The sequence below is a fragment of the Rhineura floridana genome, chromosome 3 (assembly GCF_030035675.1).
Source record: "Rhineura floridana isolate rRhiFlo1 chromosome 3, rRhiFlo1.hap2, whole genome shotgun sequence".
NCBI lineage: Eukaryota > Metazoa > Chordata > Lepidosauria > Squamata > Rhineuridae > Rhineura > Rhineura floridana.
This window is the reverse complement of record NC_084482.1, coordinates 188,155,708-188,168,513: the sequence shown is the minus strand read 5'-3', so window position 1 is coordinate 188,168,513 and position 12,806 is coordinate 188,155,708. Positions and strand designations below refer to the sequence as shown.

At 44.7% G+C, this 12,806-nt stretch overlaps 1 protein-coding gene across 10 annotated transcripts in view; it reads right to left on the bottom strand.

Annotated features, from left to right (window-relative positions):
* The window catches only part of ARIH2 (ariadne RBR E3 ubiquitin protein ligase 2), a 60,519-nt gene that overhangs the window by 30,972 nt on the left and 16,741 nt on the right, over window positions 1-12,806 (bottom strand). For 5 of the 10 annotated variants that reach the window (XM_061618798.1, XM_061618795.1, XM_061618790.1 and 2 more), the window contains one exon: window positions 8,018-8,371. In XM_061618798.1, coding sequence (XP_061474782.1) covers window positions 8,018-8,266 — 249 coding nt within the window. In that variant the 5' untranslated portion in view covers window positions 8,267-8,371. The other 5 variants (XM_061618797.1, XM_061618794.1, XM_061618792.1 and 2 more) reach the window with 2 other exon arrangements.

Here is a 12,806-nt window from a genome sequence, read left to right as displayed (position 1 = left end):
AGATGGAACCCTGCAGAACAACACAAGGTAAGTCCCATGGTGTTGAACAGCAGCATCCCATAACTACTTTTTGGAAGTGGCTCTGGAGGTATGAGTAAAACCATTGAAGCACAGTGCCCCCCACCTCCTTAAGACGTTGCAGAAGGATACCGTGGTCAACAGTAGCAAAAGCTGCTGAAAGATCAAGAATGAGCAGGGTCACATTTCCCCTATGTCCCAACAAATGTCATCAACCAGGGCGACCAAGACAGTTAAAGTGCCATGACCAGGCCTGAAACCAGACTGGAACAGATCCAAGTAATCAGTTTCCTCCAAGCATGCTTGAAAGTAGACCACCACCACCTTCTCAAGCACCTTACCCAAAAAGGGGATATTTGACACTGGGCAATAGCTGTTTAACACTTCTGGGTCCAGCGAGGTCTTCGGCCTCCTTCAAGGCAGATGGTACTTCCCCCTCCTCCAGTGAAACATTTACCACTCCCTGGACCCACCCAGTCAGTCCCCTATGACTAAGTTCTCAACAGCCTGGATGAGTAAGGGTCAAGAGGACAGCTTGTCCGCATCTCCAGGTAGCTTCTCCACATCCTCAGGCTGCAATAATTGAAACTGATCCAATACAGATGGAACAGACAGTGCTCTGGATGCCTCTGTTGGACCTGCTCTAACTGTGGCATCCAACTCTGTCCGAATCTGATCAATTTTGTCCCTAAACTGCCTTGCAAAGTTGTGACAGCAGGCCTCAGATGGTGTCAGAACAATGCTCTCTTGGCCAGATAACAAAAACCCATTCACCAATCAGAAAAGCATTGCTGGCTGGCTACTTGCTTTCTTTGCTGCTGCCACTGCCACAAGGTAGGCATGATAGTGCAGCCTTACCTGTGTTAGGTCAGGTTTGGGCCGAGATGTGTGCCACCTGTGCTCCAGCCACCTGTTTCATCACAAGCAGATCACTGGAATATCAAGATGACCTAAGTGCTCTACAGCAACACTGTGAGGACTCAGGAGTGATCATGTCAATCGCTCTACACATCTCACCATTCCAGTGAGCCAAGAGTCTCGACAGGAGCACGAGCCATGCCAGCCAGAAAATCCCACAGAGCAGTCAGGAATCCATCAGATTCCATAAGCCTCTGATGGAGGACCATCTCAATGGGTCCCCCACCCTTGCAGAGTAGAGTAGCTACATTTAACCCAAACCTTATCAGGGATTCACAGAGAGACCTCCAATCAACAGAATAATACCAATCTGCTCTGTGGCAAAGACCAGGTCAAGGGTATGTCTAGCCAAATGTGTTGGGCCATTGATGAATTCAGACAGCCCCATGGTTGTCATGAAGGCCATGAAGTCCTGAGCTAGCCCATTTGAGGCAGCCTCAGTGTGGATATTGGAAGTCCCACAACACCACCGTGAAAGGGTTCTCCAACACCACATCCAAGATTACCTCCGCCAGCTCAGTTATGGAGGTTGTAAGGCAGTGGGGTGGACGGTACACTAACAATATCCCTGTTCTGTCTCTCTGGCCCAACACCACAAGCAATCCCTCAAGCCCAGACACAATGCGGATTGGTCTCTGAATACCACAGTTGCGGGGAATTGCAAGTGAGTAGAGTACTGTTGTGCTCAGGTTCTGCTTGAGGCCTTCCCGTAGGCAGCTAGTTGGCCACCGTGAGAACAGGATGCTGGAGCAGATGGGTCTTTTGGTCTGATCCAGCAGGTTTCTTATTCTTATGACAGACAGCCCTTTATAGACCATCAGTATCTGCAATCAATCCTAGACAATGACACTTCCCTTTCACAGGCCTTTGGTGGAAGGCCTGTATATTTGCTGACATGCAGCTACCCAACCTAAAACAGCTACTCATGCAATAACAGGCCACACAACAGATATTTGGACATGGGGACCATGGCAGGCCAAGATCCAACTCTGTCCCCTTATCTGCTCTGGCAGCACTATTACAAGACTTATTAATGTCATCCATAAGATCAGTGGTTGATTCATGTGCTCATCTTTGTATGTGAAATATGTCATCTGCCAACAATGCCCTTCTGCATTCTATGTAAGACAACAGGCCAATCTCTGTGTAAAAGAATAAATACACATAAATCTGTAGTCAGAAATGGAAGTGCCAAAAATCAGCAAAGGAACATTTCGGATTCCTAGGACACTGCATAACAATCCTTATAGTGGCCATCCTTGAACAAAGCAACTTCAAAAGGAAACTGCAATGTGAAACCATTGAATTACAATACATCAAGAGGTCCAATCCTATCATTTGTGGGCAGAATTGGCACAACAGATTTTGTTCACACCGCATGTGTTAATTGGCTTATCAATGGGATGTCTTATTAAATACTGCTTTTTGTAAATGGCTACTGTTAATATAATTAACCAGTTTGTCTTGTTCTGCATTCCATCTCCTTCTGAGCTCACTGTTTACAGTCATCCCCCTCCCCAAACCATGTATATATATGTATACCTTCAACTCAGGATAACTCTTCCTGCATCTGATGAAACTGACTGCAGTCCAGGGAAGCCTTTTGTCATAATTAATGTTAGGGAGATATAAAATTGTGTCATTCCAATTGCACAAAGGGGACTTCCCACTCTTCTCCCTCTGAAACCCCCCCCAATATGCTCAAGAGGGTTGGGGATGCTCCAGAGCAGATTTGGGGGCTGTAGATACAGACAGGAGTTTGCATCTACCAGCTTGATGCAAGCTACCACAAGACTGCCTTTTTTGCTGCAAGAGACAAAACTGCTACCCCTCTGGAAACTGCATTACACAGCCACCAATAGTCATTTCCTACTCTAGATGTAAAATTAAATTACAGATATGTTGACAAATGCGCCACAGTGCTTCCCCCCTCCCTCCATGTGCTCCCTCCACAGCTGTGAGGCAGGATTTTTAACTTCTTGCAAATCCATAGAAGTGGCAGTCTTAGGGGATCCATGAATCAGAAAGGAAGTGGAATGCATTTTAAATAGCCTTTGTACACTTGTGGCTCATTTCCTCACTCAAACAAGGAGGCAGTGAAGAATGTCAAAGTGACTTTTATTCAAATATAGCCACACAGGATTGTGCAACATGCAGTGTTCCCCATGAAGAGGCTTAAGTCTTCCCGGCAGCACTATATTCAGGCTTGCCAAGGCAACAGACCAGACATTCTGATACTTTGCCATGCAAGACATTTAATGTTGCTTTATGCAAGGCTATAATAGCATGCCAAATGAAAGGCTAAGACATTTAAGAAAGAAAGAACAAATCTCTTTCAACCTTTAGTGGAATAACAACTGTCTAGCTTGAAAAAGGCTGACCAGATCTGGACCCTAAAACAAGTTAATCTAACCCACAGTGGCTTCAATTTCTAACAAGTGTAGTGAAAGTGTTTGTTCACAGTTACATTTGTAAAGAAAAGAAACAAGACCATGTTTCATATATGTTTGCATTCAATTGCTCCCATACAAATCCTTGAAAGGAAAAAGACTGCTGCCCATCTTGTCTCTTGAAGTGATTGTTCAGGAAGCACATTATTTCCTGAATCCCTCACCCCATAGTTAATGACCTCATACTATCTTAGCTTCATACCTAGGACATCCACACTAAGAGATGCCAAATTTATTGTGGAGCCGGCAGGCTCAAACTGTTCTTATTGCCAAACTGGATGTTAGAATAGCCCAGGAGTCAAACAGAACAGCTTTGCTGCACCTTACAAGAGTTTGTATAGTATATTGCAGCCTACCAAACTGGTGCCCTCCAGATGTTTTGGACTACAATCCCCATGATTCCTAGCTCAGACTAATGTGAGCTGGAGTACAACATCTGGAACGCACCAGCTTTGGAAAAGGTAGTGTAGTGTCTATGACAGTGGGCTGCGGACAACAAAAGCCCAAGTAAAGTCTCACCTTTGTCATGATGGTCCCTTAGGCAAGTCACAATGACAGAGTGGTAAAGCTCACTCATTCACATACTGTCTGGATCCCATCCAACCCAGACCCTGGAGAGACCTCTTCAGAGAAAAAGGCTTGGGGCCCTACAGAGAACCCAACTCCAGTGGAAGACCTGGAGGAACTCATAGTAGTCTAAAAGCAGTCTGAAAAAGCTCCATCCCAGACAGGATTTGCCTGGGCCCCCCAAAAGTTCTTTGATCCCATCCTGGACTCTGCCTTGACCTGTGATTCTTACTCATTGCCCCCTGGGACTTGGGAGAAAGGTGGCAGTGAACCCAACGGGAAGCCCAAAGTTGCCAGAGGAGCTCCCACTTAGCTGTCTCACCAAGGGTCTGTTGGGAGCAAAAAGCTACATCCAGCTGCAAGCAATGACCCTCCAGAGGACCAGGTAGAAGGAGAAGCTGCCAATGAACATGTCTCTCTGGACTTTGGCAAGGTTAACAGCTCCCTTTTGAACTCATTAATCTCCTGCTCTTTGCTCCAGCTTCAGATATTCCTGGCTCAGCTCCTGCTCTAGCTTCAGCTTGCATACCAGATGGTGGTCATGGCCATATATTCAATATAGGGTTAATAACGCCAGCCCATCTTCCAGACCCGTTGTAAGGATTGCTGAGATATGGAATGCTATTGATTCTTGAAATGCACTATAAACATGCTACACATTTTAATGACTAATATTCTATTTCAGAGATCTCCATTTTCAGGAATAAGCCTGGTTCCAGGAGTTGGCCCCTGGCCAAGGACTCCAGGACTCAGAAGGGCCCCTTGGCGACCTCACTGCTGGGCCCAGTTAGCAGCACATGAGCACCGCTTGTGAGGGAACCTGGGCTCCCATCTGCAGAGGCCAGCCAGCTGCCCATCTCCAACTCCCTGCTGCATAGTCTGGGCTTTACCTGAGAAAGGGCCAAGGCATTGTTGTAGTTTTTTTAAAAAATTAAGAAATCTCTCTAGCCACCATAGTAAACTACAGCCATTTGGTCTCCTGGTCACCTGGTATAGAATGCCTGGCTCTGAAGAACTCTTCTGGCCTTTTCTCAAAGTCCAGGTTCTGAGTAGGTGGCAGAGAAGTCACCAGCACTACCACCACTAATACGGTGGCAATATTGTTTTTAAAAAAGAGCAAGGGGGCAGGGGAGAACAGAAGAAATTGGGGTGGCAGGGGGAAGACAAGAACAATGGCACTGCTGTCACAAAGACATGGATGGAGGTGGGGGGAATCTTGTAGCAACAAGGGGTATTGGTGGTAGCCATTGGCAGATGCCAAGAGCCCCATGAAGTCTGGTGCCGGGTCTGTTCATGAGTGAACATTAATCCAACTTCACAAATAAAGGAGCCAACCAAGGCAGGTCTCCAAGGAACCAATTTGGCAACAGCACACACCAGAACCAGTCACAAAAGGATTAACACAAGGTTATCAAAGCTGTTTAGGTGACCATAATCACAGTATAGCTTAAACACTGCTAAGAATAATTGCTCAAGGTATCTAAAGTAAGATCTGATAATCTCAGTGCATGACACATTTGTAATTAGAAGGCTCTCTGGGTTCACTGTAGGCTGCTCATATAATGCTATCCAGAGTAAACCCAGAAAACCTGATTACTGAATGGGAAGCGAGCCTGGCTAAAAGCACCACCTCAGATTAATAGCAGCTTTGCCATCACCTGTTTGTAGACTGAAAAGCAAGACAGCATACTGTTCCCTAAAACAGAAATATATCCTCTTCCCAGCTGAGGAGAACAAAATCATGGAGAAGATTTGAGCATTTTTGACACACTCTTTGAAGAGAACAATGCCAATTAAGTCTCAAAAAAGGAGCTTGATCTGTAACTTATTTCTGTTGTCAGATGGTGATTCAAAAATTGGGGCAGAGGAACCCTGAAAAAACAGACAGCTACTGAACAGCAAATAAGATGACATAATAAGAAGTCATGAATTATAAGAAGCAAAGTGCCATGCATTTATTAGAACACCTTAAGAGAATTCAGGGCTCCACTGTCCTTTCAAGTAACACTAGACCCATAATGTGCACACTCAGAATAGGACCGCAGGTCTCGACTGTGTCTTCATAAGCTTCCCAGAGTTCAGTGGGTCCAGAGTATCATTTGGCATAACTTTTAGCCTGGTGACCATTAGGTTCAGTTTCAAGTACCTATAAGTCCACTGGAAGAGATGCAACAGAAACCTATTCTGTGTACTGTATCCTTGGCGCTAAGAGATGTTAGCACCTTTGACTTCATGGCAGTTCATTACTATGTGTCATGATTATGCCAGATGGCTTAGAACGTGCCACATGCTGGCATCGGTTCAGAAACTGAACTTTCTCTCAGCACTTGCAACAGGACTTGAAAGCTTCTTGATTAAGTCTACTGCCCAGGCAGTATTAACCAAATACTTATAGGAGATTATTTCTCTCTTCCCTTCAGTGCATGTAGAAATTGTCTTTTTATGGGGACCAATTAGTCATTGGTACAGCACAAGGCAAGAGCGCCTACCTCTAACAAACTACTTATGGTAATTATAGGGTTTCAGGAGATCCGATCTGCTTCTCTTGAAGTCTATGATTATTTCTCTTCAAGATGCATAACACAATATCTAATTGCCAAATTGGAACTTTTAATTTCTCTTTTCTCAGAGTACTCAATTTGAATCTATTTTAGCTTCACAGTTATTTGCATAGCATCTTAGGCCTCCTCTTTTGCAATAACTTCTGGGGCCAAATGTGCAGTGCAGAAGAAAGATTCCAATTATGATGCAACTAAGAATTACAAATAAAATGCTTTTCAGTTAGATTGCTTAAGAGTTCTCACTGTAACACAAAACTCAGATCAAAAGTTAGATTTTGCTTAACACAAGTTGACACAGTATAAGACTTTACATTATTTATTCTAGATTTAATTTCTGGGACAAACTTGGGTATTGCTGCTTATACAAACAACCAGCAACTTGAGGTCCCAAACCTGTGCAACATCCACCAATCCTCCTCAGGCCCCTATTAATGAGGCCCCATTCTGCTTTGGCACTAGCTTCTTCTCCACGGAATATGACAGATGTGGGAACTTGGTTCAAATGATCTCTTTGGACAGGTGGAAGCAGCTTGGGAAACAGAGGTGAATGCCCGTTCCCTCCATTGCCAAGGTTAACTTCCTCCTTTGGGTTGCTTTGCCCAGATCTAGGGCCTTTTCTGTAGTGGCCCCCAAATTGTGGAATAGCCTCCCCGAAGAAATACGCCTGGCGCCTACGCTTCTATCTTTTCGGCGCCAAGTTAAGACTTGGCTATGCTCCCAGGCATTTTAATGTGTTTAACTTTTATATTTCTGTTGTTCCTTGTTGTGTTTATTATTGTTTGGTTGATTTTATTATGATATTTTGTATTTTAATCTTTTTGTACACCGCCCAGAGAGCTATTCGCTATGGGCGGTTTAAAAATGAAACAAATAAATAAAATAAATAAACCAACTACAAACAAGGGTAAATAAAAGTGTCTGTGAAAAAGACAATTATGCCAGAGTTTATACCAACTGCAATATTGCATTTTATAGGAGATGGTGATAATATTTTGGGAAGGGCTGAAATGGAAAGAGGCAAGGGAAAAGGAGATGTGTCTGCCAAAAGGTTACTATGGAAAGAGAGATTAGCAATAAAAGACCATGGGAAGAAATGAGGTTACGGAATGAACAGTGACTAAACGGCAGGAAAATCTTATTTGACCTTAAGCCTTCAATAGATACCACAAAAAAAAAATACTACTGCTTATGTGTGACACTGAGTTCTAGGAACTATTTTACTAAAAAGCGAAAGCAGATCCCATGCTGGGAAGTCAGTAAATGAGTGTTTGGCTAGCTCTGTTGCCTATGAGTATTAAGGCACTTTGCTAACAAAGAAAGAAGAGCTCTGTGAAAAAGGGTGCACACAGAAAGTGATATTGGAAACACAGCCACCCCAGATCCACAGCACTTTTGGTCAATTTTCACTTACAGCTCTGACGGCAGACCAAGCGAGTCAAGTTTGTCTTGTCCGTTTTGCAGCCTTAAAGGAGCACCTTCCTCTCATGCCACAGCGCTGCTCACCTTTAATGCAGAGGCCAAGCTGGCCATGTGCTCATTCAGGGTACTCTCGGATTCCTTGTAAGTCAGGCAGGTAAACTGATATTCCTCAGGATCAAAGGCATCTGCTCCCTGTTGCTCCACATCATTTGCCACCCCCACATAGTAATCCTCAATGTCCCCAGGATCTTCATCCTCTTCTTCCTCATCACAGTTTGGATCATAGTCTTCTTCATTGCTGTCAGAACCCTGGCTGTTCATGTCCACAGACATCTTAGTGCTCTGCCAAACTGCAGAGCAGGAGAGTAATGACTGTTTCTTTTTCAACTTTTTCTTCTATCGCTCTTTTGACTTCATCTGACTTTTCTGCCTCCTAAACTGGGGGCAGGGGAAGAGGGAAAAGGAAAATATACAAATAAGTTTGACTGTTATACCCACAAAATGCATGCAAATAGCCTATCAAGGACAATAGAATTCATATGGGTGGGGGGAAAGCCAACAACGTTAAATTGCAGTAGGGCCCCGCTTTTCGGCATTCCGCTAATACAGCGGTTTTCTTCGGGGTTGGGGGAAGGGGGGCCGTGGGCACGCATCCAGATGCACTTCCCAACGGACAATGCCAAGCACTTCTCTGCCCAGAGGCTGATCACCGAAGTCTCCTTCACCTCCTTCATAGCCGTCGTCATCGGAAAGTGACTCCCTCCTCACTAGGGGAGGTAAGCAATGTGTGTGCACCAGCCTGCCCTGGGCCATGGCATCCTTATGCACGCTCCATCTACTTACCTACCTACCAGGCAGGTGGGGGGATGGGAGGTCAGGCGGGCGAATGAGCAATCGAGCAGGGGGAGAGCGAGCAGGCACAGGCGGGCAGCTCCCTCCCTGCGATGTGTGGCAGGGAGCCTGCCGTGGAAGAGCACTACTCCCCCACCATAACAAGGGTGAGTGAGCGGGTGAGCAAGTGGGGTGAGAGGGTGGGCGAGCAGGCAGGGGGGAGGGTGAGAGGGAGAAGGCGAGGACTAGCGAGGAGCTCATGGAGGGCAAGTGAGTGGGTGTGGGCAGGTGAGCAAGCAGCTCCCTCCCTGCGATCCACAGCAGGGAGCCTGCCACGGAAGGGGAGTGCTACCCCCCCATCATAACGAGGGTCAGTGAGTGAGCGAGCGGGGGGCAGGGGGAGAGGGCGAGGATGAGCAAGGGAGCCAGCAGAGGCTTTTATATGCATTCGCAAGTTTAAAAAAATGCTATGTTCCACTTTTCGGCGATTTTCATTTTTCGGTGGGCGTCTGGAACCTAACCCTCCATATGAGTGGGGCCCTACTGTATTAAGCTGTGATGCTCACACCCAATGAAGGTTTTTAAGAGACCAAACACAAATTGTTCCTGTATCCAGATTGTTTAAGGAGTCATGTTCTGATTCCTGGTCAGGTGTCTAAGCCTCTCTGCAAAGTTTTCACATTTTGTGTTTGCCATTTTTAACATCCACCCACACTTATTCTGTAGTAGTATTTGCAGAAAACAACTCCTAGGAAGTACCTGATCTTAGACAAACCCTCCACAGGAAAGATACATCCTGGTGCTAGGTAAAAAGGGAGAACATACTACAAAGCTTCCAAGGACTACTAGAAATTAAGACAGAAGCAGGAAAAGTGCACTAAAGAGGAAGAGAAAACAGAAGAGACTCCAATTGTCTGTCCAAACAACTCACTTTGAAAGCAGAGCTCTGATTTCACTCATTTACTATAAACACTGACAGGCTGGTGCAGTTAGGCGGGCTCATTTCACAAAAACCACTTAGAACTGCACCTGCACATTTTGCTTCATAACTTTCTTTCTAGGTGGGTAACAATGAAGGCCTCTGCAGGCACCAGGTTGGCAACCCCGGATATAAGGAGCGATATGGTGTCTCATTGCTCCATTTTCTGCGTTATTTGGGCTACCTTTTATTTGTTTCAATTTATACCCTGCTTTGTAACTGGCAGACAGCCAGTGTGGCAAAGTGGTTAAGGTGTTGGACTACGACCTGGGAGACCAGGGTTTGAATCCCCACACAGCCATGAAGCTCACTGGGTGACCTTGGGCCAGTCACTGCCTCTCAGCCTCGGAGGAAGGCAATGGTAAACCCCCTCTGAATACCTGCTTACCACGAACACCCTATTCATAGGGTCACCATAAGTAGGAATCGACTTGAAGGCAGTCTATTTCCATTTCCTTCTAAGCCAGAAGATCAACTTACAAAAGTGAAAAACCATACAAATGCAAATAACCCAACTTAAAATGATCAAATCATCTCAATAGCAGACACTCAAATTGCCCATCTAAATGAGTCAAGGGCTTCCAGTAGTTCAGCTCCATTACTTCACACAGACAAAAAAGCCGTTCTAAAGGCCTTTTAATCATGATTCCAATTCTGATCCTTCTAAAGGAGTGGGATGGGTTTCCTAGAGACACAGTGCCACTACTGAGAAGGCTTGAGTCCTGGGTGCCACAAGAAGGACATCTGACGGTAGTGGCACCCTCAGCAGTTTTTTGTTGGATGATCTCAAAGAAGGGGGAGAGAACACAAGGGAGAAAGCATTCTTTCAGGTCATGTACATAGGACTTTAAGGGTTAAAACTAACACTTTTGAATAATGCTGGCAGAGCTCACGGAGGATCATTGTAATATGGCATCTTTGGTCAGATCTTGTTAACAGCCTGGCCACTACATGCTAGACTAGTTTCTAAGCAGCCTTCCAAGGTAGCCCTATGTCAAGTGCATTACAACAATCTAATCTAGAGGGTGTCAGGCTAGCTCTTCCTAGGAGGCAGCAGAGCTGGTGCAGCTGGAAAAGGTGTGTACTTAGCCACCTGCCACATGTGTATCAAGTAGCAATGCTGCATCCAGAAGCACCCCCAAGCTGAAAACTTGTTGATGCCAGGTGTGCTTGAGAGTAGATACTAGATAGACAACCTATCAACGATGGGTTGCATTTTAGGGGAAGGACAATCCTATCCAGGACAAATTATCCACATACTCCCAAGGCGACTGTCCTGCCAGCCGTCAACATCCCTATCCTCTGATCTGAACTTCAGTTTAATGCAGGGTTAGGAAACTGGATCCAGTCAAAGGACTAGATCTAGAACTGGCTCATTCTCCACAGTCCATTTTTTACATATGGGTGGGGCTATCTCCTTTATCTCCAATCTTAGCACTTAGTAGTGCTTAGATTGGAGATAAGAGATCTCCATGCCTGACATCGTATATTAGGTGACTGACAGGAGGGTGGGGTTTACCCAAAATAGCCTCATGAGCCAAATTCAGAGACTGGATGAACCTATTCAGGCCTGCAGGCCACAGGTTCCCCACCACTGGTTTAATGGCATCCAACTCATTACAGTTTCCAGAAACCTCATCAGGATTCCAGTAGCTCACAAAGATTCAAAGAAAATTCAGCTACAATTCTTTGCTTTCTTTGCATCTCCTAAACATGGGACTCTGTACACATGCAACTGTTCTCTGCCATCTGCCAACCCACCTGCTGTTCTACCACCAACATTAACTTTTCTGCAAAGTCTCCCTGGAGCACCACAGCCTTTCCTTTTCAGCACTGTCTGCTATCAGTTTACCTTCCGCAACTTGCTCATCTTCCACTTACTTGCCTCATCCAGGTGATAATCTTTCTTGGCAGAAATTGTACCTATGTAGCTAGTGGTACTAGATCCTGCCCAGTAGCAGTGACAGTGCCTGTCTTCAAAGTATGTAATTCAAGTTCTCATGACCTTTATTGGAGACACACTTTTCAAGTATTAACACCATTTGCTTCATAGCTGGGAAGCAAACTGGCTGAAGTAATAGCTGAATGGTGAAAATGAGAGATATGTCTGTCTATAACCCAATTTACTTCTAAGGACTGAAAGATAAGCAATCCAGAAGTTATCACATGCACACATCCAATATTCCAAGCTCAGAAGGCAGGAAAATCTGAGTAGACCATCAAATTCAGAGCTTGGCATAGCTCTCAATATTATCTATTTAAAAGCACTCTGGTCCTTGGGAGATATTCAGAATAACTAAAGACAGAATTCTATTTACATTCTATTACTGCTAGCAACTAGGACTAGATGCATTCTTCAAAGAGTTCATCAAGAACATGAGCAAACATGACCTTAGCAAACTGCGAACTACATCTTCTGATCAATTGTTGTTGTTATGTGCCTTCAAGTTGATTTTGACTTATGTTGACCCTATGAAGGAGCGACCTCCACTAGTATCTGTTGGAAACCACCTTGTTCAGATCTTGTAAGTTCAGGTCTGTGGTTTCCTTTATGGAATCAATCCATCTCTTGTTTGGCCTTTCTCTTTTTCTATTACCTTCTGTTTTCCCCAGCATTATTGTCTTTTCTAGTGAATCATGTCTTCTCAGTATGTGTCCAAAGTATGATAACCTCAGTTTCAACATTTTAGCTTCCAGTGATAGTTCTGCTTTAATTTGTTCTAACACCCAATTATTTGTCTTTTTCGCAGTCCATGGTATCCGCAAAGCTCTCCTCCGACACTACATTTCAAATGAGTTGATTTTTCTCTTATCCCCTTGTTTCACTGTCCAACTTTCATATCCATACATAGAGATTGGGAACACCATGGTCTGAATGATCCTGACTTTAGTGTTCAGTGATACATCTTTGCATTTGAGGACCTTTTCTAGTTCTCTCACAGCTGCCCTCCCCAGTCCTAGCCTTCTTCTAATTTCTTGACTATTGTCTCCCTTTTGGTTAATGGCTATGCCAAGGTATTGATAATCGCTGACAAGTTCAATGTCCTCATTGTCAATTTTATT